A 26,836-nucleotide genomic window follows, 5' to 3' on the forward strand; every position below is an offset into this window, starting at 1 on the left:
GATAATTTTAAGAATGGATTTTGTTAATTGTTCTCTGCAGTACATGATATCATTATGAATATTTAATGGTCTGTTACATAAAAATAAAACATTGTATGATCACAGAGAAGTTTTTAAGAGCTGAAATTTCTTTACCGGAAGTCTGGGGGAACACCTGCCTAGTTGTATTTCTAGACCTTCTGTGTAACTTAGACCAGAGGTAGATCCTACTGTTCTTTAATGAAAACAGTGCAGTATGTTGACCTTTTGTATTGTATAGGAAACTAAATTGTTTAAAGTTAGTTTGAGATTCTATTGTAAATGTTAGTTTGTTAAGAATTTATTACAACCTTTTCCTCACAGACTATCCGTACATCTGGAAAGAACTACATGTTATTTTTTCTGGGGGTCATCTTTTTATGCTCTTTTTATCTCTTCAACCTGATCTTGGCTGTAGTAACTATGGCATATGAAGAGCAAAACAGAGCTACTCTTGCTGAAACAGAGGCAAAGGCAAAATTGCTTCAGGATGCCAAACAAATTCTAGAGAAAGAACAGGTTTGTAAATTTTTCTATATAGTATGTAATATGTGGCTCCTTTTGTTTTCTTCTGTTTGTGAATATAGGGAAATGAGGTTTTTAATTAAACATGTGCTTCATACAATACTTCCCCACACTTAATTTCCCTTTCTCTCTTGTCTCTTTATAAATGCACATGTGTATGTATGTATATATATTTAAACATACAAACATTTCAGTGATACAAACAGCAGGAGTCCAAGTTACATCATTACGTTTTAGGATTGGCAGACCTGAAATTGTATAGGAATAGCTTGCTGGCAAGTATACATTTTTTATGGTATTACGTGGGTGCCTGTGCTCTGTGGTTTGTCCCATTCTTGCAATACCACCATTGCTGTGTACAAAATCTCCTTTTTCTGGATATTCCTTCTTGCTATTACTGTGTAATCTGATGAAAGAAGTATGAGTGGATCGATCTGCATCCATAAGAAAAGTTATCCTTTCTACGGTTCCCTGAGACTGGAAGTTGTGATGCTGATAGATTTCAGGATTGATTAAAAATGCAAGCTTTCTGAGAGCCATGGTGATCAGCTGTTGAAGGGCTGTCATGCCTCTTTTTGAGTGACTGCCTGCAGAAGTTCCACCAGTTGCCAAGAGCAGAATAGTCTTTGGCCAGGCTAATTCCATCACTTCCATACTAATGTGGAAAGGCATCCAGAGACTCTGTTAGTTTCTTTGCTGTTGGTTTGGAGAGCTAATAGACACACATCAGATTTCTACAGCGTTTCCTCTTTGCATATTATTGCCCAGATTCATTCCTTGGCTCGTATGGGACCAGGGATCACCTGGTGTTTATTTTATTTCTGAGAAGTGGAGCTCTGAGCTGAAGCAGCAAGATAAATTGAAAACTATTGGCAAAACATGTTATCTTCTAACTTTTTATAAAAAATACCTCTGATTTACTGCTAACAATCAGAAAAGTCAGACTTGTAAGAGAACATAAAAATATTCTCCAGCAACTATCCAGTTTTATCATTAAGGTGAAAGACATCACCAGTTTATCAGTTTCCTCCTCTACAGCTGTCAACAGGCCTGTAACGTTTCTCTGTCTGAAATTTCAGCTTGCCAAGCCTTCCTAGGCTTTTCTTCCTTCTATTTTTCTTTAAACAGGATTAGTAGTTAAGAAAGGTTTAACATTGTAGGATTTATTTTGAGCCTTTAGTCTTCTGTTGTCTTTGAGCTCAAAGTCCTTTCCAAAGCAAGAAAATGAGTGTAAAAGGATACACCATAATATTCTGTAATTCAGATACAAAATAAAGTATCTAAAGTGGCAAGGACAGACTTTAATTGCAGTAGCTGATAAGTAACCCTGCTTTATCTTTCAGTATTGTGAATAGCATTTTGTACTCCTGTCTTTATATAGTAGTTTAATGTTTGAAAGATAGGAATTGTTAGTACAAAGGATTCAGATAACATAATAATTAAAATGCATGTGATCCTAGTCCATGCACTTGCATTTGCCTTGTATTAACAGACAGACCTTTTGCTGTTTGTTTTACAGATGTTGGCTGCAGGACAAAGTAATAAGGCCTTACATGTCAGATCTGAAATGTCAGTTGATGACTTGAAAAATTCAGAAGAAAAAGGGCTGAAGAAAGAAAAACCAGTTTCAAGCCAAAGCTTAATTTTAGGTGATCATGACAAAGAGGAGCATATATTTCATTCACAGCCTGGTCATTGCCACAAGAAACTTGTAAGTATTGAAAATAGATACATTCATTAGACTTGTATGTGATATGACAATTTGATGAGCAGAAAAGCTTTCTTTATTTGCAATTTTTTATTATTTTTTTTCCTTCCCCTTTTTTCTCCTTCTTGCATGCATTAGATTAACTTGTTTTGTAAAGCAATCTGAAAGTTAGATTTTGGAACCAGAGGGAGACAGCAGTGTATGGATTTAAAAGGGAGGTTCGAAGTGGCTGTCAGTAGCATACTTATGACACATTGTAGACCTCTGCATTTACAGCTGTGGTAAGATCTGCTGCTGTCTCTATTGTGCTGCATAAACAAACATACAAAATCCTGTAAGCTTTAGAATTTCCCTAATGACCTAACCTTTCTCTTTTTTTTTTGTACACACAGTTAATTCTCTGGCCTAAATATTTAGGGTTGGATTTATTTCAGTATGAAGACTTCTGATGCTAAGGGTGTGATTCACTTGTCTAACATATCATCTAGTGCCATTTTAGATGTTTTTCAACAGGTTGAATATCCTGGTTATCTTTGACGTCTGTGGCACATCTTCCAGCATAGTGTGGATATCTCAAATACATTATGGTATCTCAAATGTTACTAATTTCCTAGATTTAGGCACGTGAATTGTGCTCCAGGTTTATGTTTGCAGGTGTCTACATGTGATTTAGGTTCTAAATTCCCTGAATAGAATGGAGATTTAATGTTTTGGGTCACAAATTCATACCTAGAAACATTAGAGTTTTTCTGGAGTGTCTTACTTGGTCCCCACCTCTCTACAGAGGGGTACAGACGTGTCATGTCTTTTTAGTCAGAGACTGTGGATGTCTCAGATACCAAATGTCTCAACAGAGCATCTCAAATGGCTTCCGACACTTATGTTTAAGTGAATCAAACTTATCAAAAAAATATGCATCAATTTTAATGGTATTATACAATTGTATATATAACGTGCACATAGACAAATTAAATATGGCTGTCTGAATATTAGGCTGAATCCCACATGTGCTATTTCACACCTTGATTACAACAGTGACTTCTGGCTTTTCTGCTCATCACTTTTCTAAATCCATTAAGAAACTGCTATTAAGATTTTTAATTCTTACTTTCCTTAATCTTGTGGTTTTTTTCATTGTACCTTTGACACTGGCAAAATACTGTGTATCTCATGGACAGTCCTTACTATCATGTTACCAATGGTACATCATCCATGTAGAGTACAGATTTTTTATCTTTTCAATGCTTAGTCCATGTGTGTATCTTCACTTGACCTGACCAGTGTGTGTGTGACTGCACATGGGGTATTGTGTTATGTTTTGAGCTTTCCAGTAAAACATTATTTTGAAATATCATGTAAAGCCAGTGGAGGCTGCCAAGATGATTACGGGGCTGTAGCACGTGATTTGTGAGGAGGAGTGGAGAGGCTGGTTTTGTTCAGCCTGAAGGAGAAAAGGGAAAGGGAAGAAATTGATTATTGCTGTCTACTAGTATCTGATGGAGTGTATAAAGAGGAAGGAGCCAAGATCTTCTTACAGGTGCACAACGGAAAATCAAAGGGAACAAGCTGCAAAAGATAAATTTGGATTATTTGTTAAGGAAGGGGAGGAAGTCACTGTGACAGAGGGTAAACATTAGAACAGGTCATCCAGACAAATTTTTGGGTCTTCATTTTTGGAGAGATTCAGAATGTAGCTGGAAAAGGCCCTACAGCTGAAGTTTGTCCTGCTTTGAGCAATGAAGTGGGAGGACTTGCAGAGGACCTTCCCAACTTCAGTCTTTCTCTGGCTCTGTGTAGACATCCACATTTAAATGCCTATTTTTAGGTATTTTCATTTTGAGCTGAATCTTCCAAAATAATTCTCAGGCAATTACCCATATTACTGAGTTATTTTTGACAATATCTAAAAAGAAAGCTTTTGATGCCGTGGTTCAGAACAGCCATTCTCCAGTAAAGGCTTGTGACTTAGACCAAACAAGGTCCACTGGAAGAACAGATGGTGCAAAAATAGTTGTTTGTGTCCAAATAACACTTTGACTGAAACCCTGGTTCCCAGCCACACCTTTGATAATGCAGTCTGGAATTTCAAACCAGTCTTCCTTCACCCTCTCAGATTTGTTTTCTCCTTCCATTTCTTTGGTGATCATTTACTGTGACTGAGCAGGCTCTCTAGATGTGGAGAGCTGGAACTCATCACCAAAACATACACTGTTCATTTTGATATTAACCCTCACCCCTCTGTCTCCCAACATATTTTCTGTGACCCCCATCATGATAATCTATTCCATCTCATGACAGATTCTCTCTTGCTTTTGGGAAAACATCAGAATTGTTCCCACCCACCTCAGAGGAAACGGAGACCTTCCAGTAACAGAGCTAAAGGAGTAATGGTCCAACTTACTTCCTTTTGAAAAGTGTCCTTGTAGGGGTGTTTTTATCAGACATGTCATCCTAGCTAAAATGGATTAGGTTTTCCTTCTGGCAGTCAGCGTGGTCAGAATTTCTTCTAAATTCCATGATCCTAGCTATATTAAATTATGTGTCTGAGATGAAGGAGTCAAAATCATCCACTTGGCAGCAACTGCCATCTGTCATCATCTTTAGTGTAGTATTTGCTTCTTATAAAGTGTCATTAATGTTTCCCCTGCTGTGTTAAGAATATTATACCATTTTTTGACCTAATTTGGTTCTTCTGTGCTTAAAGGGAGCACTCTGTCACAGTCCATGGTAGTGTATTATTATATCTATTGAGGGGGAAAAAAAGTCTTTCCATAGCAGGTGTTATATCATCTGTAAGTATAAAAATCACCTCTTATGGCTGATTATTTAATTTTTTTCTTCTAAGTCTGTGACTGTGTTGCAAGAGATGACTGAGCCAGGAGATAAATTTGGTAGGCCTTACTTCTCCAAGGGTGCAAAATCTGCACAGATGGGGTGCCAAATGCAATCTGTATTGAGACATTTCAGGAATAACATTTTCAGACCCTTCCCAAGGTCCCTTCTCCTCTGTATGTGCAGAGAATGGCAAAGTTATGAATATCTCTAGTATAGGAACTTTTGGAAATGGCTAATAGTTTGCATTAGAAGCTGGTACAAGAAATGTTTAGTGGAACCTGCTTTTCAGGAGTGTGTTCTGCAGAGTTTGTATTGCTGTGCTTGCTAACAGATGCCTCTACACTATCTGCATTAAAAACTCCAAGACCTGGCTCCAGGTAACTGTGGCTGTGTGAGATTCTGGTTGTAACATTACTCTGTCTTACACATGCTTACAGATGATCATTTGACAGCAGAAGCAGCTATTTATCAAATAAAGGTTCTTTAAGGTGCATAGTGCACCTGTACGCTCACTTCCTCTTGCTCGCCTACATCACAGGTCTCACTTTGTCCTACAAATGTTGATATTTCATATTAAAAAAAAAAAAAAACACAAAAAAAAACCAAAAGAAAAAAAGGAAGGCCTAGAGCATGGTGCAAGCAGTGTGAGCTGCTCCAGTGTGGAGTTCTGCCATTAGTCAAATAAGTGTAGTCTGCAACAAAAATGGCAGTATGTTTAACGTTATGGTAACTGCTAGTAGTACTAGCTCTGCTGCAACTGAGGACTCTTCAAGCAATGTACACTCTAATCACAAAAGGAGGCTAAATATGCTAAGTCAAAGAGAAAAAGGCATATTGGGTAGAAGCATTTCGGTAGGACATAATTAGTTTTATAAAAACTGGAATGCATGATTTCTCTAGCACATATCCCTATTTTAAATCCCAATTTGTCAGCGGATTCTCATCACCAGTTATTTACTTCACCTAAAGATAGATGAGCAGCAGTAACTGCTTCAGTGTTGGTGAATGCTCTTAGTCTTTCTAAAAATACTAACTCTGAATGCTTCTGAACAGACATGAATTTCAACAAGACTGAGGACTTTAGTCAGGCTCATACACAAATTCTTCCAGGTTTCTCTCCTCTGAGATACCAAACATGGAAAGGAATGAAAGGACAAGTCACACCGATAACTAGGATGTGATTAGAATAGTCTAACTGAGTCTTTTAGATTCTGAAAAAATAGAGGTAGAAAATGAATAGATATTTAGGTATAAGAAAGAAATTCTTCACTCTGAGGGTGGTGAGGCGCTGGCCCAGGCTGCCCCGAGCAGCTGTGGGTGCCCCATCCCTGGCAGTGCCCAAGGCCAGGCTGGACGGGGCTGGGAGCAGCCTGGGCTGGTGGCAGGTGTCCCTGCCCGTGGCAGGGGGGTGGGAACTAGATGGTCTGTAAGGTCCTTTCCAACCCAAACCGTTATATGGTTCTACGAACATTTTAGCACTGTATTATGAATTCATTTTATATGTCTATTCTGTGACAGTTCTATCAGCTAAATTTTACTTAGCTTTTCAAGTCATTAAAATACCAGAGACACAAAAAAGCAACAGTTATTGTTAAACCCCTAAGGCCAAGGATATCCGTTTAATTCCCTGAATAACAGTTTTATAGAACGTGTTCATAAAACTCATATTATCATAAAAGTTTGAAGTAATGATCTGACATATCTTTACTTATATACCCTCCCCACAAAAAGGAAATTAAACAAATCAAGCTGTGCTGAAAGGGAATACCAAGATGCTATCAGGATGTGGTCAGTCAGTAGCTCCCTGTCACGGGTCGTGCTAATTCTGTCCCCCCCGACACTGGAACCTTCCGTCTTTTTTTTCTGCCTCAATGTCTCACTTATTCTTTGCAGCCGGTGTTTTACTTAGTCTTTAAACAATGTGTGGGAGGGTATTAATATGTCATGAACTGAATCTTTGGTAAGAATTTAGTGTGTCCCAGAAGATACAGGTGTTGGTTTGTCTGTTATTCAGTGCACATCAGCAACACTGAGTTTAGCGTTCTGCAACCTCTAATGAAACCCAGAGTAGTCCCATCCCTAGTTTTAGGCAGTTCAGTATTAGCATAGATCTTGATAGGCTTAATAGGGCTGGGCAAACCAATAATTTTTATTCACTAAAGAACTATCACTAGTAAATAATTATTATTTATTAATCATCAATAATTCATATTTAATAGTCAGTAATTTATTCAAAGTGATTGTCAGTGTTCTTTTTGTATGCTCTTTTTATCAGTCACGGGAAAGATGGAATTATTTTTTTTCCTTTGCTCCCCAGTTAATGATTTTATACTTTTTATATAATGGAATTATTATTGTTAAATATTTTCAGAAGGAAACAACTCTTGAAACACATTACTGGTTTTGGTGAAATGCCCTTTACCTTCAAAGGAAAATATATGATATTGTTGCATTGTTTTCTTTTATATACCTTCAGCAAGGTGAGGCTTCATTAACATTTGTATTTAAAAAGGCATATTTTTGTTATGCTGGATGTAATTTTTATATTGCCATTTCTTCATATTCCTTGTTATATTATCTTCTGTTGTCTCTCTAACCAAAGAGGCAGATACTGCTGTCCTATGAATTGTCGGTGGACTCTATTAATGATCCTTTTCGAAGACAGAGGTTAATGAGTGCAGCCACTGTTATTACAGATAATTTGCGTAAGTAATTCTTCAGTGGTTTTGCTACGGTGGTTGTGTAACTTGACCTCAGAGATCAAAATGTCATGAACAGTTAGCATTATTTTTAAAGTCACTAGGAGAAATTATGCTACAATCAAACGTAAATTTCAGTAAAATAAATATTCTCATATCTCACGTAACTGTAACTTACCATTACCGAGGGTAAATCATGCCTGACTAACTGGATTGCCCTGTACAATAAAATGGCTGGGGTTTGTGGGTGAGGGGAGAGCAATGTTTTCACTTACACTGACTTTAGCAAGGCTTTCAACCCTGTCTCCCACAGTATTTTTTCATCCCAGGTTAAGGTGCTAGGATGTTAGGGTCTGCACGGGTGGCCAACCAGCTGGACAAAAAAACGGTTGTGTGTTTGGGTTTCAAGTGTCTGGTGGAGAGGTTATATTCCACCTGGAGGCAGGTAACAAGTGGAGTACCACAGGGGTGTATCCTGGGACACGTCTTGTCCTAAGTGACCTGGAGGAGGTAGCAGAGGGCTTGCTCTTGATTTTAGGATGGGACGGAACTGGGGGGGGAGGTACTTGATACATTGGAGGTAGGAGCTGCCATCTAGAGGGACTTAGGCTGGAGGAATGGGCCAACAGGAACCTTGTGAAAATTCGGCCAGTACAAATGTAAATTTATGCCTATCTGCAAGAACCTCTTGCAACGATCCAGGCTGGAGCTGGCTGGCTGGGAAGCAGCTCTGCAGGAAGGGCCCGGTGGGTCCATGTGGGCAGTGAGCTGAGCAGTGGCCAGCAACACGCCCTTGCAGCAGCAATGGCCAACAGTATTCTCAACTATATTAAAAGGAGCGTAGCCAGGAGAAAAGTGATTATCAGCCTTTATTAAGCAGTTGCTAGACCACATACTATGCTTGGTTTGCCCCCCAGCTCCAAGAAATATATTGAGTTCAGTAGAGGGCCACCACGTCAGGGGACTGGGCGTTTGCCCAGTGCTGGGCTGGTTCAGCCTGGAGAGAAGGTTTTGAGGGACAGTTAATGTCAGCCTTGCAGTGTGTAGGAAGACGTTATCAAGAATGCACTCTTCACAGTGGTGCACAGTGGAAAGATGAGACAACAGACAACAACAGAAAGAAGAAAGTTTCAGGTTGTGTATAAGGAGAAGCTTTCACTGTGAGGACAGTCAGAGGAACAGGTTATGCAGTCTCTGACCTAATAGCTGACCCTGATTTGAGAACAAGGTTGCACTAGGGATCTCCTGAGGTCACTTCCAACTTGACTTCTCTTATAACCCTATCCTCAGCTATGGACACCAAGATACGGGGGATGCACTTCTTCATTTTATCCTGCTGGTTTTTGGGTTTTTTTTCAACTCATGCTGCATCTGTGACTGTGCAGACGCAACTTACAGAAAACAAGTTGTCAGTTTCCCAGAGACAGTTAAGTTACTTCTCCTTAATGCAGAGCCTTTATCATCCTTCAATAGTGTAATAAACATATGAAGAGGTGGGTAATATCACCAGTTTCTGTAATTAGGAGATTTACTGATAGTGACCTTTGAATAGCCTATGATTAGTTTGTGTAGAATGAGTGAAACATTTTTTTTCTATTATGTTGTTCTGCTCACATGAGATTGATTTTTCTTTTCAGTCTTTTCTGTGATGGTCTTTTTCTTCATACTATGATATTCCACATAATTTCACTTTCCCTCTTTGTCATTTAGAACTGCAGGAGTCAAAACTGAAATGCCCTCCATTATGGAAACGTTTTGCTCGCAAGTATCTAATTTGGGATTGTTGTCCATTCTGGAGAGTAGTCAAAGAAAACGTGAAATTGGTAATTTTGGACCCATTTGTTGATCTCTTAATCATGGTTTGCATTATTGTGAATACCTTCTTCATGGCTCTGGAGCACCCTGACATGCCATATAATTACCAAGAAATGATTTTCATAAGTGACAAGGTAAGTTAGATCTGTGTTAGAGTGAATATGGAGTTATAACGCCATATTTATACTGGGACAGTCCTATAAGGACATGCTTTTTCAGTGACTTTTTGCTGAATTTCTTTTTCCTCCTCCCAGGTCTTCACCCTGATTTTTACAGCAGAAATGATCTTGAAAATCATTGCTCTAGATCCTTACAACTATTTTCAGCAAAAATGGAATATTTTTGATAGTATAGTTGTTATGATTGGCCTAATAAGCTTTAAAGAAAATCTGTCATCTTTCAGACTGGTAATTATTTCTTTATTCTTTTCTAAAAGTACACATGTTTTATATAGATTTGTTAAAGATTCCAGTGAAATACCCTCAAATTATTTTACTGATGAATCTGTTAAATCAGTTCTCTTTTTGGGTAAATAGTAATCCAACATTAATATTAAAGAATTCATTCAATGTTCATTATACGCTTTATATTGGATATGACAAATACTCTGACACAGTGCACCCTCTGGGAGGTCTGACCTGGCAGGGAGTTCACTGGTTCTCTGTTACGTCTGTACAGTGGTGCTGCTCAATTACATCTCAGACCTTCCATTAGGAAAAAATGTTATCTGAGTGTTTCCATGAGCTTAAAGATAGCAAGTATTCCTTCACAGCTTTTCCTTCTGAGCTGAGATCTGTAAAATAACATAGCTTTCCTCAAGGTTTAGGGGCTCTCCTCAAGACTTTCTTCAGCCTTAGGGAAAAGGAGGAATAATTCTGAGATGTCCATGTAAAATGTTACTTTGCTGTTTATGTCCTTCATGTGTATTTAGAATGCTAAATTTACTAAGTACTAACATTCTTTGTAGCTTTTGAGTCATCACACCTAGAAATATAGTTGGATTCTGTTTTGTCTTGTGTATGACTGAGGGATTTTAGCAGTCCCGAATGCTAATTTGACGAAAAGTGTCCTTCTTACTCATGAGGGTGCGTAGAATAGATCCATCCGGCTTTTCAGATCCTGTTTTAAGTGTGGGGAGAGGTAGAAAAAAAATCTTTTTTCAATTTTTGTCTGATTACATTTGATTTAGACCAGAATGCAGTCATTTCATTAGCCTCGTCCAAATACCTATGAGGCACTTTATTATTATTATTACTATTATTGTTATTGCTGTTAATACTAATAGACTTACACATGCTCATATCTAACTTAGCAGAAACAATTTGAGAGCTTCCTTTGGCAGTTCTCTGTTCTCAGTAACAGTAACCATTTGAGCTTAAGCACAGTGCTTTTGGATCAGAACAATTAAAAACCTTTCTTTAGGGGGGAAAATTATGATGGTGTTACTGAAGTAAAGACAGCATGATAACTGCAGGGTCTGGTTTTTGTGTGTGCTGTGCTATCCGTGCAGTGTTCACCACTCACATTGTTCTCTTGTGTTTTACTTACAGCTCAGGATCTTCAAATTGGCAAAGTCCTGGCCAGCCTTAAATACTCTTATGAAAATAATTGTAAACTCCGTTGGTGCTCTGGGTAACCTCACTCTGGTTTTGATTATCACTGTATTTATTTTTGCTGTAGTAGGAAGGCAGGTTTTAGGCATTCATTATAAGGAAAAATTCTACAAAATAAACACCAGTGAGGATTTACGCTGGCATATGAAGGATTTCTGTCATTCATTCCTGATCATATTCCGAATACTATGTGGAGAATGGATTGAAACCATGTGGGAATGTATGGAAGTAGCTGGAAAAGAGCTATGTCTTCCCATTTTCTTGTTAGTCCTCGTGATAGGAAACCTGGTGGTGAGTATCAAGCTATTTTTCAGTCCCTACTAAATACATCCAGTTACATTGGCATCTTTTTTTTTTTTCCAAAGGAAACCTAATCATCCAAAGAGTATTCACACTATTTGCTTATTTGGGTACTACTTAATATATGTTTTCCTTCTGTTTGTTTTTTTTTTTTTTTTTCCCCGTCTTCCTCTTTCTCACACAAGAGGCAGCTGCTAAGCAAAATAAAATTATTCCTTCTACCCAGAGTATAGCAGTGCCATTTTGATAATTTGGTGCCTGATTTCTTCATCTTTTGTGTGCTAGGTTCAGATAACCAAAGTGTTCAGTGCTTTTAATGCTTACCAACTTTTTATTTTCAAAAGTTTGCAGTACACAGATTTTCCAGTTTGCGTGACATATACTAGACCTAATGTATATATACTGGAAGATGAAATCTTTTTCATCTGCTTCATTTGTTGGTCTATACCAGATCCTTTTTGATGTTTGTGGTGGTGGTAAAATTTATCTTTGCCTGCTGTTTTTCAAAATGTCTACCTCCACATACCTTATGGACATCAGAGCATGTGAAAATATATTTGACATACCCAAACCCTTGTTTCATTCCTTTTTCTCCTGCCATTCCTTCCAGAAGGAGCCATATCATACTATATTAGTATTTCAGTAGAATACTAAATAATTTCATTACAGTGGTTGATGAAAGCAATATTGAGATTTTCTCATCTAGGGAAGGTTTTCTGAAATGTCTTTTCTGTTAGCAGTAGTGTCTCCAATTTACTTTAACTTAATTTTAAGGTGCTCAACCTATTTATTGCCTTGCTGCTGAGTTCATTCAATACTGACTCCTCAGTGGAACAAGAGGAACCTGGACAAATGACTAAATGTCAGATTGCTATTGCGAAGATCCACAAGGGCCTGTGGTCTGTTAAAGACAGAATTTTGGATCGTTGTGGCAAAACAAAGAAACAAAACCTTAAAACAGCCAAAAAGAAGACTTTAGTGAAAATTTCTGCCAAAGACATAGAGGAAAATAATTATGCCATGACAGATGTCAGAAGGGATATAGGCAACAATTGCTTTGACATGGGGTATTACAATACTGAAGAGACTTCCTCAATAACAAGGAAATATGAAGAATTTTTAACCAGTCATAGTACCTGTGTTCCCATTGCAGTAGCAGAGACTTACACCGATGAATGTGATGATGATTACAGTGCATGCACAGAAATAGAATACAGAAAACAGGTAAGGAATATTAATATTTGAAAAAATATTGTAACTTGCGTCTGTAAATATAATCTCAAAGACTGAACAGTAAATGCTATCCCTTCTGTCATTTCTGCAATTGTACTTTATTTGTTCTTCTAGTAGCTTCAAAATGCAAGAGCTACCAAATAATCTTAATTATTCGATAAGAGATGTTGAATATCCACTTTTTCATCATTCTCCTAATTGGCAGCCATAATTCTGCTTTTGTCTGTTTTGTTTCCATTTAGTGCTGTCAATTGCTAAATGATGTTTGATCAGAACAGACATTCTTTTTGTTTCCTTTGCCTTACAGATGGCACCTGGAATTTTTGGAAGTCAGGCCTCTTGTGTTGCTTGTATGTTGCTTCTCAGTTGCATGGAATCTAGAGGGAATTTAGTTAAAACCTTCACCTTAAAAATATTATTTCTTAGTGATTTTTTAATCCCCTATTCACCTCTGTGATACTTTGGACTCCCCTCTTGATTGTGTTGTGTTGGGCAAGATTAAACTCAAGTCTTGCTGCATGTGAGTGAGGCACTTACACTTGCCATGATAGTCAATAATGGTGCAATTAATATGCCTGCACATAGGCATTTAGGGGTATTTGAGATACTTCAGGTGCCCGTCACATCCACGAGGGACTGACAAACAAGGCACAGAAGCTATAGGAGCTCTTTGGCATCTGGAGACCAGGCATACGTAGAAACACCTCAGATGATACTATGCTTACTAGATTACTCCATTTAGATATCTGAATCTCAAGATTACACACACTACTTACCACAGAGATGTCAAGTACCATTTGAGGTTCTGGCTTACCTTGTACAGCTTCTATATGCACTTCCTAAAATGCATCTGTCAGTTCCTGTAGATCCTGTGCCAGTTTTAACCATGCCGTGTGTATGTCTTAGGTACCCCTAGGTATCTTAAACATACACATGTATGTACCTAAGACATACACATGTGGGGTGTGTGTCTTAGGTACCCCTAGGCATCTTAAAAGACACTAAACAGTCTAGGGCAAGCAACTGAATTAAACCCTTTGTGCCCTCACAGCATGCAACCGTGTCCCTTGCTTCACGTCTATATTGCTTGTATGTGCCCACTTTTGCACTTCATGTTTTCTCCCATTTTGCTTTCCTGGTTGTTTTTGGTTTTTTTGGTTTTCCTTATTTTTTGCTTTCTTCCCTCTAGTGTTGTGCTATACTTCTAATAAAATGGAATTTTACCTGATTACTTTCCTTTGAGGAGGGTGATGTGTCTTAGCGAAATTCTGTTTGTGACAGCAGTTACTTCTAATATATGGGATATGATGTGGTTACTTAGAAAGGATATGAATGCTGGTTTGAGTATGATGATATATCTGCATGAATGCATCTTAGTTCAGAACTATTGGATCATCCTCTGAGATTCTTATTCCGTATAAATATTTTTGCCTATAGAAGGTAAGGGTGATACCCTTTAGCCTATCGACAGTACTTCAGCTGTGTATGAAACATCCATTAGTAGTTTGAGCTCAGCTCAGCGCACAAGGGCCTCAAGTTAATTTCTTTTAGAAGCCTGCTTTGTTCACAGACAGTTGTAATAAGAAGCAGCAGACTTCAATATACCTTCCCTGCAATCTTTTGTCGGAAGGTGAACAAAAAAAATACTAACTCTTCTCAGACCCATACTAAAAGAAGTTCCGATAGAAGCTGGCTTACACAGCAGAATGAGCTGTTTTGCAGTTTCTTCACATAAAGCAAGATAGAAAGCCTCTTACAGAAAGTAGCTTATGATTTTAATTTATGTCTTTTTATTAATTTGTGCTTATTTCTCCAGCTGCCACAGACATTGCAACTGTGCTTTCCCTCTTCATAGGTTAAAGTGATGGTGTAAGCATGTGGCAATATAGGGTTTAGCTCATCTGAAAAAACACATCCAAATGTGTGAGGAGCAAGCTCAGATGGAACACCAGGCTTTGCCAACTATACTGTACCTAGACTAGCTTGTTAAGGATTGTATTTTATGAGTGTTAGTTATGTTATGATTGTGATATCACCATATTTTATATCTATCAGAACAGGTATTTGGGCTCAAAGTACAGTTACCTAGTATTACGCTATGGCAGAAATCTCAAAAGCAGGTGCTGTTTTCGGATGGATTATGATATGGTCAGTGTCTAGGTAGGATCCATTTTCTATGTTTTTGGTTATAAGAGGAGGCATTGTCAGTGGAATAGCTTTGGACAAATTCTCAAAGAAGCAGAAATTGCTAATAAACGTAGAATTATCTGTGGCAATTTGAAATATGTTGTCCATAAGCATCTGATGAAAGAAATTCTTTCCCTGCTGTAGTGGAATCTGGTATTGCTTGGAATTTGTTGTGGCAAAAGGACTGAGGACTGGTTTGGATCATTTAGCTCTTCTGCCTGTAACTAGAAACATTAGACTGTTGGGGTCCAGCTGCAAAGGCGGCTGCTGAATCCATCAGTGGGCTAAATGTAGATCTTGAGGAATGATACCTTTCCACAGTATAACCACAGGACCATGGTATTTGAAAGCAAAGAAGAAACCAATCTTTTACATGCCTTTTAGGGATATCATTTAGTTATCTGTAAAAAGATAAACATGGTAAACTTTGTGGATGCTTTAGATTCTGTTAAAGAATTTTGACTTTTAAGAATGACTGTCAGGAAGAAAAATGTGGAAAATAAACCAGCTTGCATTATTTCATGCAGGGAGACAGATTAAGACATAGAGAGCAGTGCCGGAGTTCAAGTGGTTTCAGTCAGATTTCTGGGACTTCTGAAACTATAAGTTATTTCTCCGAAACACACCAAAAGATAGAGGAAAAAGAGGTAATTATAACTTTTATCATCTTGTGTCATATGCTAGAGATTAAAATTGTCACAGCGGTTCTCTCATTCAGCAATGACAGGACAAGGTGGGGTTTTCTGAAGAGCAGAAAGTATAATCCCTGTGAAGACGGTACATCTTTCTAGAGGTAACAATAGTTTAAAGCATGGAGGTTTGTCTCGCATAAGCAGCCATGGCTAACAGTGTAATTTAATATATTATTTTGTACAAAATAAGAGAAATTAATGGAGAAACACACTCACTTTAAACATATCTGATACCGTTCATTTTTATAGATAACTCTGCTGTTATCCTTGGATGCAAAGATTTGTTCTCTAGAAACAGTTCCCAAAACAACCATACTTTTTCTGGTCTAGAAACTTATTCTAATGCATAATAGATCTAATAAGCTCTAGAAGCATATTCTGATGTGGTACAGTCCACATCAAAATAGGTGAAGAATCATGGTTTGCCTCCAGTGACCCAGGAAATTAAATGGAAGTTCATCAGCTTTTTGGATTACTACCTCCAAAAGTCAAACCACTTTAACATTTTCAGATTTTAGATAAAGTTGACAGTAGTTTTGTTTGTTAGGCATTATTTAATTATACTTACATAAAAATAAAAATATCAAAATGCCCTTGGATTTAAATAATTTCATTTTTGTCTATGCTGAAGATTCACTAGGACCTGAAGTTAATGTAAAGCAGCATGGCTGTCAACAGAGCTAATTCCCTCCTTCTGGCTTCTTATTCTTATCCCTATCCTCATGTCTTCCCTTTCCATGTCATACAGGGCACTTACACCTTATGGCTGGTAGATTGTTTTATTCCTTTTTCTTTATACTTGTTTTCCTTATTGTCCTTAGTTTTCTAGGTGTGTAGGTTACCTACTAATAACTACAATCCTTTGAGATGTGTAGACTATACATACATTTCTTTCCTGCTAGGCCTTTCCACTATCAAGCCTTTTGAGACATGCTTTGTATCTCTGAAAATGAAAAGGGTATTGGATTGGCATGAAGAAGTCAGAGTTTTCTCTAAATTAAAGTTGTAGAATAATCTCTTCTAAATGTTTTCCTTCCTGCAAGTCCAGTGTAAACAGCTAAATAAACCAATAAACTTAGGAAATTAAAACCATGGAAACAAACAGTAGGGATTAGTCTTTTCTGCCCTATTATTTGTAATTTTGGTTTGGTAGTTCAACAATATTAAGGTAATTTATATGCTGCAGATATTATTTTTTGTGTGTGTCTGTTTGTGTTAAGTTTCATTTCTTTTAAATCTGGTAACCGTATTAATTAAAAGCAAGTAAATTTTCCTCTTTGCCCTTCTCCTGTGCAGAAATGTGATGCTGGTAGCTATTCTGAAGCCAGCACTGTGGATCCAGTTACTCTTCTGGAGATGTTTTGCCAGCCTAAAAAGTCACGTCTACCTAAGGAATGCTTTGCAGAAAGTAAGAATCTTTTCTTTTTTTGCGGTGACCCCAAATGAAGCAGAATTCAAAGATATCTGTTTGGAACATTTCCAAATTGGCAAAAACTCTTTGCCTGAGACACTTGTTAATAAACATAAATCCTCAAAGAAATATACCTGAAGCCAGCACAGATCTGGAGTAGTGTTGAGAAGCCTGAACACAGGTATTTAGTACCATATGAGATGCCTGAAAGTTTGCAAGACAACGGCATTGGAGCTGGCAGAACTGTCACAGAAGCTGCAGAATATCTGAAGTGGCCTAAAATGGTTCTAAACTCCTGTGTTTAGGTAGCAAAATGCCACCTCTGGAGTGTGAGTTGATCTTATATTGAGGCATCAGGCTGTAAGTATCTGTATATGAGCAAAGGTACTCAAAGCACTCCTGAAGGGGCAGCTGGAGATCAATTACAATAAGTACATTGGTAGATGGTGTCTTAATACGGCACGTCAACCGAATTTGTCTGAGCTCGCAGTACAGTGGATGAATATTCAGTCAGTGCAGCTAATGGGATTCAGAGGGACGGTGTAGCTCATCCCAACGTGGACGCCTACCTTTGATTGCCTGAATAGCTCCTTAGATCCCATTGACTCATAGTTGAGTCCTACCACCTTTACATCTTACTGGTGAAATGTGTTTCTGGTGCGAAACAGTGAACAGAGAATCTAGTTGTAACATCTCCGCAGTACAATCAAGTGCAATAATCAGTGAAAATAATAATTTACTAAACCACTAGTAAGATAATATCTCTTTTCAAAACAAAAAGAATAAATGCAGAAAATAAAATAATCAAGGTTTTTTTGATGGAAGTAATGGCTTTTTTGTGCTTTTTCCATGTATAAGTTGCTCCATTAAAAGAGGTCATTTTGGACTACAAATCATATCTTCTCTTTAGCTTTAGATCATTTCAGCCACGGCATCACCCCATAAGTAAATCAGCACTTTCTTTATATAGTATATAGAAGGTCATTTTAAGATGTCTTACAGTTTTTAGATTCTATGTCTCCACATGTTCAATGGAATTTAATATGCTGTTCTTTCTCTTTTCAGGTTGTATTGAATGTTTTCCGTGTTGTATAGTGGATATAACTAAGTTTCCAGGCAGAACTTGGTGGAATTTTAGAAAAACCTGCTACAGAATTGTTAAACATAGCTGGTTTGAAAATTTTATAATTTTTATGATAATATTGAGCAGCGCAGCACTGGTAAATTTAATTCAATTTGTCAAATTTTGAATTGATGGTTGTTAGTAAAGGAAAAGAATCATATTATTATTTATTTCTTCTACTCTCACATTCCTTTTCCCAGGGAGAGACAAGAGCATAATAAATGTATCCCTTAGGAGTTACAAGGCTTTTGTCCACTTGGATAAGATATTTAACTATCTGGAACCATATTCATCTGCGTAGTCCCATTCTTCATGGAACATAGTTCTTCACACACTTGTGTACTTAATTAGGAGGCTAAACCACGGTCTGAAATTACTTAGGAAATCTTAAAAAAATAAAGCTTCTCCTAAATTTGTAAAGCAGACTAACTTCTCAGTAAAAACCTAGATTTAAAATCATCCAAACATTAAAATGATCAGAATCTAAAACTGAAGATGTCTGTAAACTGGTAGGTGATTTAATGTTTCATCACTACTCTGATTATGTCCCTTTCTACTGAAGCACAAAGGAAGTTTTATTTGATTTGAAACCATATTCACTATGTCTACTGAAAGTAATTTGTTAAATAAAACATTATTTAGCGCAGAAGGAGCATAACCAACTAGTGTGAAAGTGACCTATATGGTGGATGTCAGAATTTTCCAGATAAAATCTCTGTGCATTAATTTAGGTTGTCCACTGAACCATAGGTCTGAACTGTCTGCTTAAAAATGTCTGTGGCAAAATCTCCAAGGGAATTCCCTGGGAATCCCGAGGATTTCTCTGTACTCAGATGGAACCAAACTGAAGCAAGGAAGGAAACTGAGTTATTATTTAATGTACTGTAGGATCTGGCTGAGTTGAACACAAAACTGGTTGGTATCCAGATGCAAGATAACAGAACAATAATGATTTCTTTTCATCGAAGATGTATTGCAGTGGTCAGAACTTTCATTGAAAACTTTCAGATTTCAAAGATACTATTGTCCTCTTGCAAAAAGGGGCTTGCCCATTTTCTGTTTGTTTATAAAGTTATTTGCTGATACAGAATTTTCTGAATCAGCTGGAATGAAGGGTTACAATACCATCAGGCATGTCCATGGCTTTGAAGTATATTAAATGAGATGGTTATCATATAATACACGGAAAAATATGTGGTAAGTGCTCAGTGCTCAGAGAAAAGGAAGAATTAATGGTTAGAAATTTGGAAGAGCATCACTGCTAATGAATGGGTGATTTGAATAGTAGATGGAAATCAAGGAAGCCAAGGTTAAACTGTGAAAAAGACGATGCTAATTATTAAACTTGCTCAGAAAAAAGGTAGGAAATGGTAAATAGGTTTATGTACATGAATGACCGGAGTTCTCAGTTACCCATAGTCAAATTACTTGTCCTGTGGACAGTGACAGCCCTGCACTGTAGACATTTCTCCTAATTGTAGCACAACTGAATGACTGCCGCTTCAAAGACCACTTAGCTCCAGGAATAGTATTACTGCTTTCTTATGCTGCAGAGCAGGAATGCGTAACTCTTACCAGATGTTGGTAACTATACATAGATGCATCTCTGCCTTGTGTTTTTTTCAGTGAGAATATAAAGCAGAAACACAGCAATGATTTTACAGGAGTTTATTGTTTCAGGTCTCATTTGAGCTAAGCACTTGGTTGTGCTCCAGCTCCCCCTTTATCTATGGCCTTTTAGGCTGGTTTATTATTATCAGCATGTCGTAAATACAGGGGAGCAAATCAGGTCTGCTGTAATGACGAAATAACCAGTGTCTCCCAGAGCACTGGAGATACATAGCAGAGTCACCCAGGTGTTTCTGCAAGAGATACATAATGATTTAATGTGACTGGTGATAACTTACAACTATTAAGGCCCACTGTATTTGAACTAATCCTTGCAAAACCATTGAGCAGTCTTTGCTACCATGCTCCCTTGAACCAGAGGTCTGTGGACCACCTGTGTCAGTCTCCCCTGTAACACAGCCTGCTATTTCTTTAGGGAGTGTTGACTGTTAATGAATTTATTAAACAAAAATAGAAGGATAAGAGATTCCACAGTCAGGTAAGGAGCTGTTAAGTGAAGAGCTGATGGAGATTGGAACTGGATATGGATTAAAGTTTTGACAGACTCTGTTTGGTTCCTGACCTTTGTCACAGACTACAGCCATGTTCCTTTGGGAAAATGAATTGATCTCTCTACCCTTCATTTTCTCTATAAAACAAAGATATTTGTGTTCCATCATATCAAGGATGTGAGATAGTGTATTCCTTTTGAGAGGGCAGACCCTTCAACTTCTCATTTCAACTTTTTTACTCATGGCAAGATAGACAGAAAGTTAGCAGCTGCAGAGGCAATGTCAGAGAAGGGGACATGAATTTGAATGAGGGTAAGAGAAAGAGAAGTTGTTAAATGCCCTGACGTGCGCTAGAGGCACACTGAGCTCTTGGGACAGCGTGAAAGAGAAGGAGACAAGAGGAGACTGAGTAATTTACATGTAGGAATCATAAGGTCTGGGCGAAGCTATGGTACAGGATGAGTTCTGATATAACTACATAAATAAAAGATTTTAAGTAATAAGCCCGGATTTGTTGGGGGAAACAGTGGTAGTGAAAATGGATGGATAGATCATTAGAAATGTTGGCACAAAAGAGAAAAGAAGTTGAGATGGAGCTATAAGGTAGAGGAGGAATGGATGAAAGCAAGAATCAAGACATTGCCAGAGGCTTGATGAGGAAATGATGTAAGATGTTAAAAGGAATTGGGAACAGGTAGGCAATATCAAAAACTTAAAATAGGTTAGCGAAGCGGCAGCTATATTAAACAGTAGTGAACAATGGCATGAAATACAGCAATCAATAAAACGTGTTCCTAAACCCTTACTGACATCAAAGTAGTGTCGAGATTTAGGTGAAAAAAATGTGAAATTCCAGGAATTAACAGTTCCAGATAAGGTATTAGTCATATTTTTTTCATATCTGTATTACAAAAGCCTGCAGGCTGACTAAAGATGAATCATTTGGAAGGTCTAAGTCTGAAAGACAGTGGTTAATGTGTTTAATTCAAGCTTTATTATGAAGGATTTTAGACGAACAACTTCAAAATTATCCACTAACTTGGGAAGACAGGATGTTTAATAGCCAGAATTGACCCTCATCAGATATTTTTTTGAAGAAGTGTTGAGCATAAAGAACTGGAAGTATGTGATTTTTCAACCAACCTGAAAATGAGATTGTACTTATTTTACAGTTTAATTTTTTACGCCCAAGTATAAAATTAAGTGGTGGTTGCCCATGATTTAATATGAAATGGCTATAATAAGCCAAACTGTGTACTATTGTGCAATTAAAAAAAAAATCTGTAAAAACTACTGAACTGTTTTAAAACCAAATTTTGAAATTCCAGGCATTTGAAGATATTCACCTGCAGGAGAGAAAAACAGTGAAAAAGCTCCTAGAGTATGCTGATAAAATATTTACCTATGTTTTTTTTATGGAGATGCTTCTGAAATGGATAGCTTATGGTTGGCACAGTTATTTCACAAATGCCTGGTGTTGGCTTGACTTCATCATTGTATGTGTAAGTATTGTATTCAGCTTGTCTTACATTTTGAATTTTGATATGCTCTGTATAGAGAGCTACATGTAAAATCTGATGGTGAATAAACACAAGTTTCAACAAGGTAGCACTGTCACTGAGGAGAATGTTGGTTATAAAAACCTTTTCAAGTGCAGAAAGAGAGTGCAATTAGTGATCAGAAATAAAAATAAAATAAATTAATTAAGCCGGTAGAAAACTGTGAAGCTGCTGGCAGCTCTGACATTTAGAAACAGAAAAAAGTAGAGTTGCTTCCTTAAAGGAGAAGAAATTTAGACGGTAAAGTAATTGAAAGGTATTGTTGAAAAAATGGTTTACTATAGAGTTAAAGACGTAGGAAAATATGTTTGGCCTTACAACCAAGAAATCCTAGCAATGCTTTACATATCTATAAAGAGAAATGATGAAATCATCCATAGTGAGATGGAGGAAGTGCAGTGTTCAGTTCAGACTAAGTTAAATAATATAATCTTGCCATATAAAAATGGAATATTTTTGATTGTAATCAATACACTGGTAAGATACTGAAATTATTTTGTCCTTTTTTTTTTTGAAATTATTTTGAAATAAGGACATCTAAACAGCTGACTTCCAGTAATGTCAAAGTAGCTGTTTGATAGCCTCTGAATAGTTTAACACTGAAGGTGGAGGAGTACTAGGAAATGTCAACAGAAAAATCTAATATCATCACTATTTACAATGAATGTATAGCATGACTTCAGCATTTACAGTTGTGTAATATTAATAGTGATGCCATCCAAAACTGAGGAAAACCATGAAAATATCCAACAGCTAGACAATGAGGCAACAAACTCAAATAGGAAGGAAGAGGCAATAGGAAGAAAAATGGAAATCATGAATTGTTAGAAAGCACCCTAATTATTGAAACAATTTTGTGATGTTTTCAATTCATTTTCTCTCATGAAAATTTAAAGTGAAGACTGGATATCTTTTAAAAATATATTTTGTTTCCACATCACCATCTTAAGGTATGATATGAAATTAATGGAATTACTGTATACACTTCTGAGAATAACTGTGCAGAAAATGGGAATATTTTATTTGAATAACCCTTTCTGGCCTGTAGTGCACAAAATTACTATACTTACCAATTTGGTTGTTATACTAGCATTAAAAAAAATTATGTGAACTGTTTTTTAGAAAAAATAAAAAAAAGTTTCAAATTAGAATGAAATAATTCCATTGTTTTTAAAATATTAGAAGGCAATGAAGTAAAATTATATTACAATAACTTTGAATGCATATTTTCCTCATTTGACTTAATGGTCAATGATGCTGTAACATTCAGCCTATGATTATCTACTGACACAAATAAAATACATTTTTGTATACCCTGTAATGATCTTGGTTTCAATTCAATGAACACAGCTGTCATTTGTTTCCTGGGGACTAACTAGTGTTTCCCAAGACACATCACCTTGTTCCTCTGGGAGTGCCCTGAAATCTCTCAGGACTCTTAGAGCATTAAGGCCACTACGAGCTTTGTCAAGATTTGAAGGGATAAAGGTAAGGATCTTGGGTGTGTGTGTGTGTGTTTTGTAATAACTGCGTTTGAAGCTCTTGCAACAATTTCAACTTGAATCTCTATTTTGGGACATGATGGCATTAAGATGGTTCCGATTGCCAACTTACATATTATGGTTGTTATTTTGAAAGAATACCTAACACTTTCACAGAAATTTATAAATACAAGTGAAATAAGGAAATGGAATTATAATGTGCTACCACAATTAATTATTACATATATTAATGTGAACGCCAGAATATTTCTCCATGTTTCCATTTTCAGTGCAATTTGCAGAATAAACTAAGCAAGAATTTTTTTAGACTTATATTTTTCTGAAACCCATTCTTTCGTTTATCTTAGACATGGAAAAATTTCATCCAGCAATATTTGGCAAATTCTTCTGAACAAAAATTAATTTTCTTGGGAAAAAAGGAACAATTTTTAATTACTTGTCAATAGAAAAGAAGATATATATATATAGTTATGTGTGCTGTGTGCAGTCAGTTGCCAGTGGTTATTGGGTGATGTTCATTTTGTTGTGGAGAGCAAACTCTTGTTCTCTTACAAAACACCTCCAAGATAAAAAGAGAGTTATTTATGATATTGTAGTAAATGCAGATGATATAACCCATTCCCCTATACCTGATTTTTAGATCTCATAGCTACTACAGACTAATAATCTTATGTATTTCTTTTACCCAAGGATAATTCTGGTTACAATCTCTTTTACTTCCTTCCTCAAAAAGGCAAGATAGATCCCACAGAATTACATGTTAAGACAAGTTTGATGTTGAGCTGAAGGCTGGCTTTACATTTGTCATCTGCTAGTTTTTATATGGATGAGAATCTGCAATACCTACAGAAGAAGAAAAAAATAAGTGGTTTTCTGGGAAGGTGTCCTATTGAACGTGAATAATTCTTTCTTTTCCTTCATTTTATTTAAGGTTGTTGTGAATGCACTCTTGGGAGCTATCCCCTCAATCTTGAACGTTTTACTCGTCTGTGTTGTCTTCTGGCTCCTATTTAACATTGCAGGAGTAAAATTTCTTGGAAAAAAATTTTCAAAATGCATACTCAAGAAAGGAAATATCAGTCTAATTGAAAACAGAGATAATTGTACTTTCTATAATGGAACATGGACAAATAGTGATATAAACTTTGATAATGTTGGGATGGGATACTTGGCTCTTCTCCAAGTGGTAAGTTCTTTAAAAACGTACTCAGTTTTCTTCAAAGAAATGTGTTGAGCAGCCCAATCATGGGATACTACTATGCTTCTGTGTATTTCACTGAAATTAGGGATTTTTTAGCTTCCATAAATATTTTTCTTATCTATAAGGTGCTCAGTTCTTCCTAAAGGACATTCTACCATATGCAACCTTGTATTAAAATTAGGCACTGTGTTTCATGGCTCTTCAATTTTGTTTCAATTTTGATTAACATATGGAGCCTGAAACAGTCAGCATGTTACCACATTTAAAGTTATTCTCATTTTCTTTAGTAAAAGTGAAGAGTGGATGAGAAAGAAAAAGTATAATGCAGTTTATTTATATTGCTATATTTTCTTCTATTGTTTAAGTCATAAAATATTGGGATGCTAATTTATTGATCTCCCTAAAGAGATGCCTAAAGGCATTTTTTAAAGTGGCTGTTATCCTTGTATCTTTTGTAGATAAAGTTCTTTGCCCGTATCCACCAAAGTGTCCTATGATTCTGCAGAGTTGCTAAATGTTGCAGGAAGGAATCATCTGCTGTTTTCTTAGAAATTGTTTTTATCCTTTTAGGATATATATACTATTTAAGCTGAAACATTTACTGCTTTTTCAAAAAGCAGAGAATTTACACAAATTTAAAGTTAACAAGAATTAACATTAAAAGACATTTCACAGGATTCATGGCAAGTTTTTCTTTTCAGGAAATACTTTTTTTTCCCTTTACTAAACTCCAGTGAATCATACTTCCAAGCAGATATTTAGAAGTGATGCACATTTTTTCATAGCACACTGCTCACTTTTCCACAACTCTTATCTCATTTATATTACTCTACCTAATTTGTAAAAATTTTATTTTAGTGAGAATAACCTTAATAATGCATTTCTTTCAGGCAACTTTTAAAGGTTGGATGGACATTATGTATGCAGCAGTGGATTCACGTAAGGTGTGTTGCTAAAGTGAGATTTTAGTTCTTTTCCCTTTGCTTCTTTCCTTTTCTATCCACACAATGCATTTTTCAGCTTTGTCTGCAATATCAAGTCAGAAATATAACTGGATGAGTGCATCATACTACGCAGTAAAACAATAATCCTTGGAGTGCCAAATATCTGGTACTTAGACAAAAGAAAACTGGTCAAAATAGAGTGACACCAGACAAAAACCTATTTCAAGAATGCAGAGGGCAAGGAGTTGCAAGTTTTGGACAAGTCTGTTTTGGCGACAGAGTTCAGAAGGTCTTGGAGGGACTATGCCTCTGAAGTGTGTATAGTAGCATTAAAATGGCATGCATCTCTATCAGTTATTTCTGGAGGTTTTCTTCCCTGAATTTGACATCCTTACTATTTCTTCCCCATTTCCATGTGCTGTTTCGTATTCTCTCAGTAGTAGAGTGTGTTTTAACTTTTCTATGTTTAATTTAATTTGTGTTTTCCTTATTCATTCAAGTGCTGTGCTTTTGAATGTAGTGAAATAACTGCTAATTAAAATTGTTCCTTGTAGGGCTGATTGTAGTGAGCTGGATTTTTAAAACTGCTTCTTGGCTGGAATTTGAAGGGATGGCAGTTCACCATTATGTTTAGTCTCAGCTGTTTTTCTAATCTAGGCGTTCACAGCATCACTTCTGATTGATCTGTTTATCTATGACTGAAGAATTTACTAGAGCTGGATTTAGCTAAATATCGTTGTAATTATCTTTACAAACAATAACAAAACAGAACAAGACAATTGTTCTACTTGTACATCTAAATAAAGGTTTAAATAGGTAGGAATAATTTATCCCTCCTGGCAATAAAAGGATTTGTTCCTGTAAACTGGAAATGATAAAGCTGTGATTATCTGATTTTTCTGTTTTGATTTTTTTTAACAGATAGACGAACAGCCAAAGTTTGAAGCATTCTTAGCCATGTATATGTATTTTGTTATTTTCATTATTTTTGGATCTTTCTTCATGCTGAACCTTTTCATTGGAGTGGTTATCAGCAATTTTAATCAACAAAGGAAAAAGATAAGTATTACATGAGCTAATTCAGAGTCTCTCATAATCCAGATTTGATTAAGTGAATGTTAGTTTGACGTCTGCATGTCTAATATTTTCAGGGAACTATTTGACTGGAGAAATTTAAAATAATAGATACCAAGTTTTGAAAACAGGAGTCCCCTTCTCAAAGCTTTTAGTAATTTATCTGTACATTCTATTTTCGTACCAAATTCTGATTTTTTCTAAGTAGGAGGACAAGGAGGAAAGAGTGGGTAGTTTTAGAAAAGAGAAGCCAAAAAAAGTTACATTGACTTTTCTA

The 26,836-nt window shown here is 36.6% G+C and overlaps 1 protein-coding gene across 1 annotated transcript in view; it reads left to right on the forward strand.

Moving 5' to 3' along the window:
- The window catches only part of LOC102049132 (sodium channel protein type 5 subunit alpha-like), a 53,929-nt gene that overhangs the window by 19,800 nt on the left and 7,293 nt on the right, over positions 1–26,836 (forward strand). The window contains exons 10-24 of the mRNA XM_055709925.1: positions 343–537; positions 2,063–2,254; positions 7,689–7,791; positions 9,496–9,734; positions 9,855–10,007; positions 11,151–11,504; positions 12,288–12,737; positions 15,461–15,580; positions 16,922–17,033; positions 18,102–18,256; positions 21,608–21,781; positions 23,189–23,326; positions 24,272–24,526; positions 25,432–25,485; positions 26,407–26,548. Coding sequence (XP_055565900.1) covers positions 343–537; positions 2,063–2,254; positions 7,689–7,791; positions 9,496–9,734; positions 9,855–10,007; positions 11,151–11,504; positions 12,288–12,737; positions 15,461–15,580; positions 16,922–17,033; positions 18,102–18,256; positions 21,608–21,781; positions 23,189–23,326; positions 24,272–24,526; positions 25,432–25,485; positions 26,407–26,548 — 2,836 coding nt within the window. The remainder of the gene's footprint in view (positions 1–342; positions 538–2,062; positions 2,255–7,688; positions 7,792–9,495; positions 9,735–9,854; positions 10,008–11,150; positions 11,505–12,287; positions 12,738–15,460; positions 15,581–16,921; positions 17,034–18,101; positions 18,257–21,607; positions 21,782–23,188; positions 23,327–24,271; positions 24,527–25,431; positions 25,486–26,406; positions 26,549–26,836) is intronic.

Source organism: Falco cherrug, chromosome 4 (genome assembly GCF_023634085.1).
Source record: "Falco cherrug isolate bFalChe1 chromosome 4, bFalChe1.pri, whole genome shotgun sequence".
NCBI classification, from domain to species: domain Eukaryota; kingdom Metazoa; phylum Chordata; class Aves; order Falconiformes; family Falconidae; genus Falco; species Falco cherrug.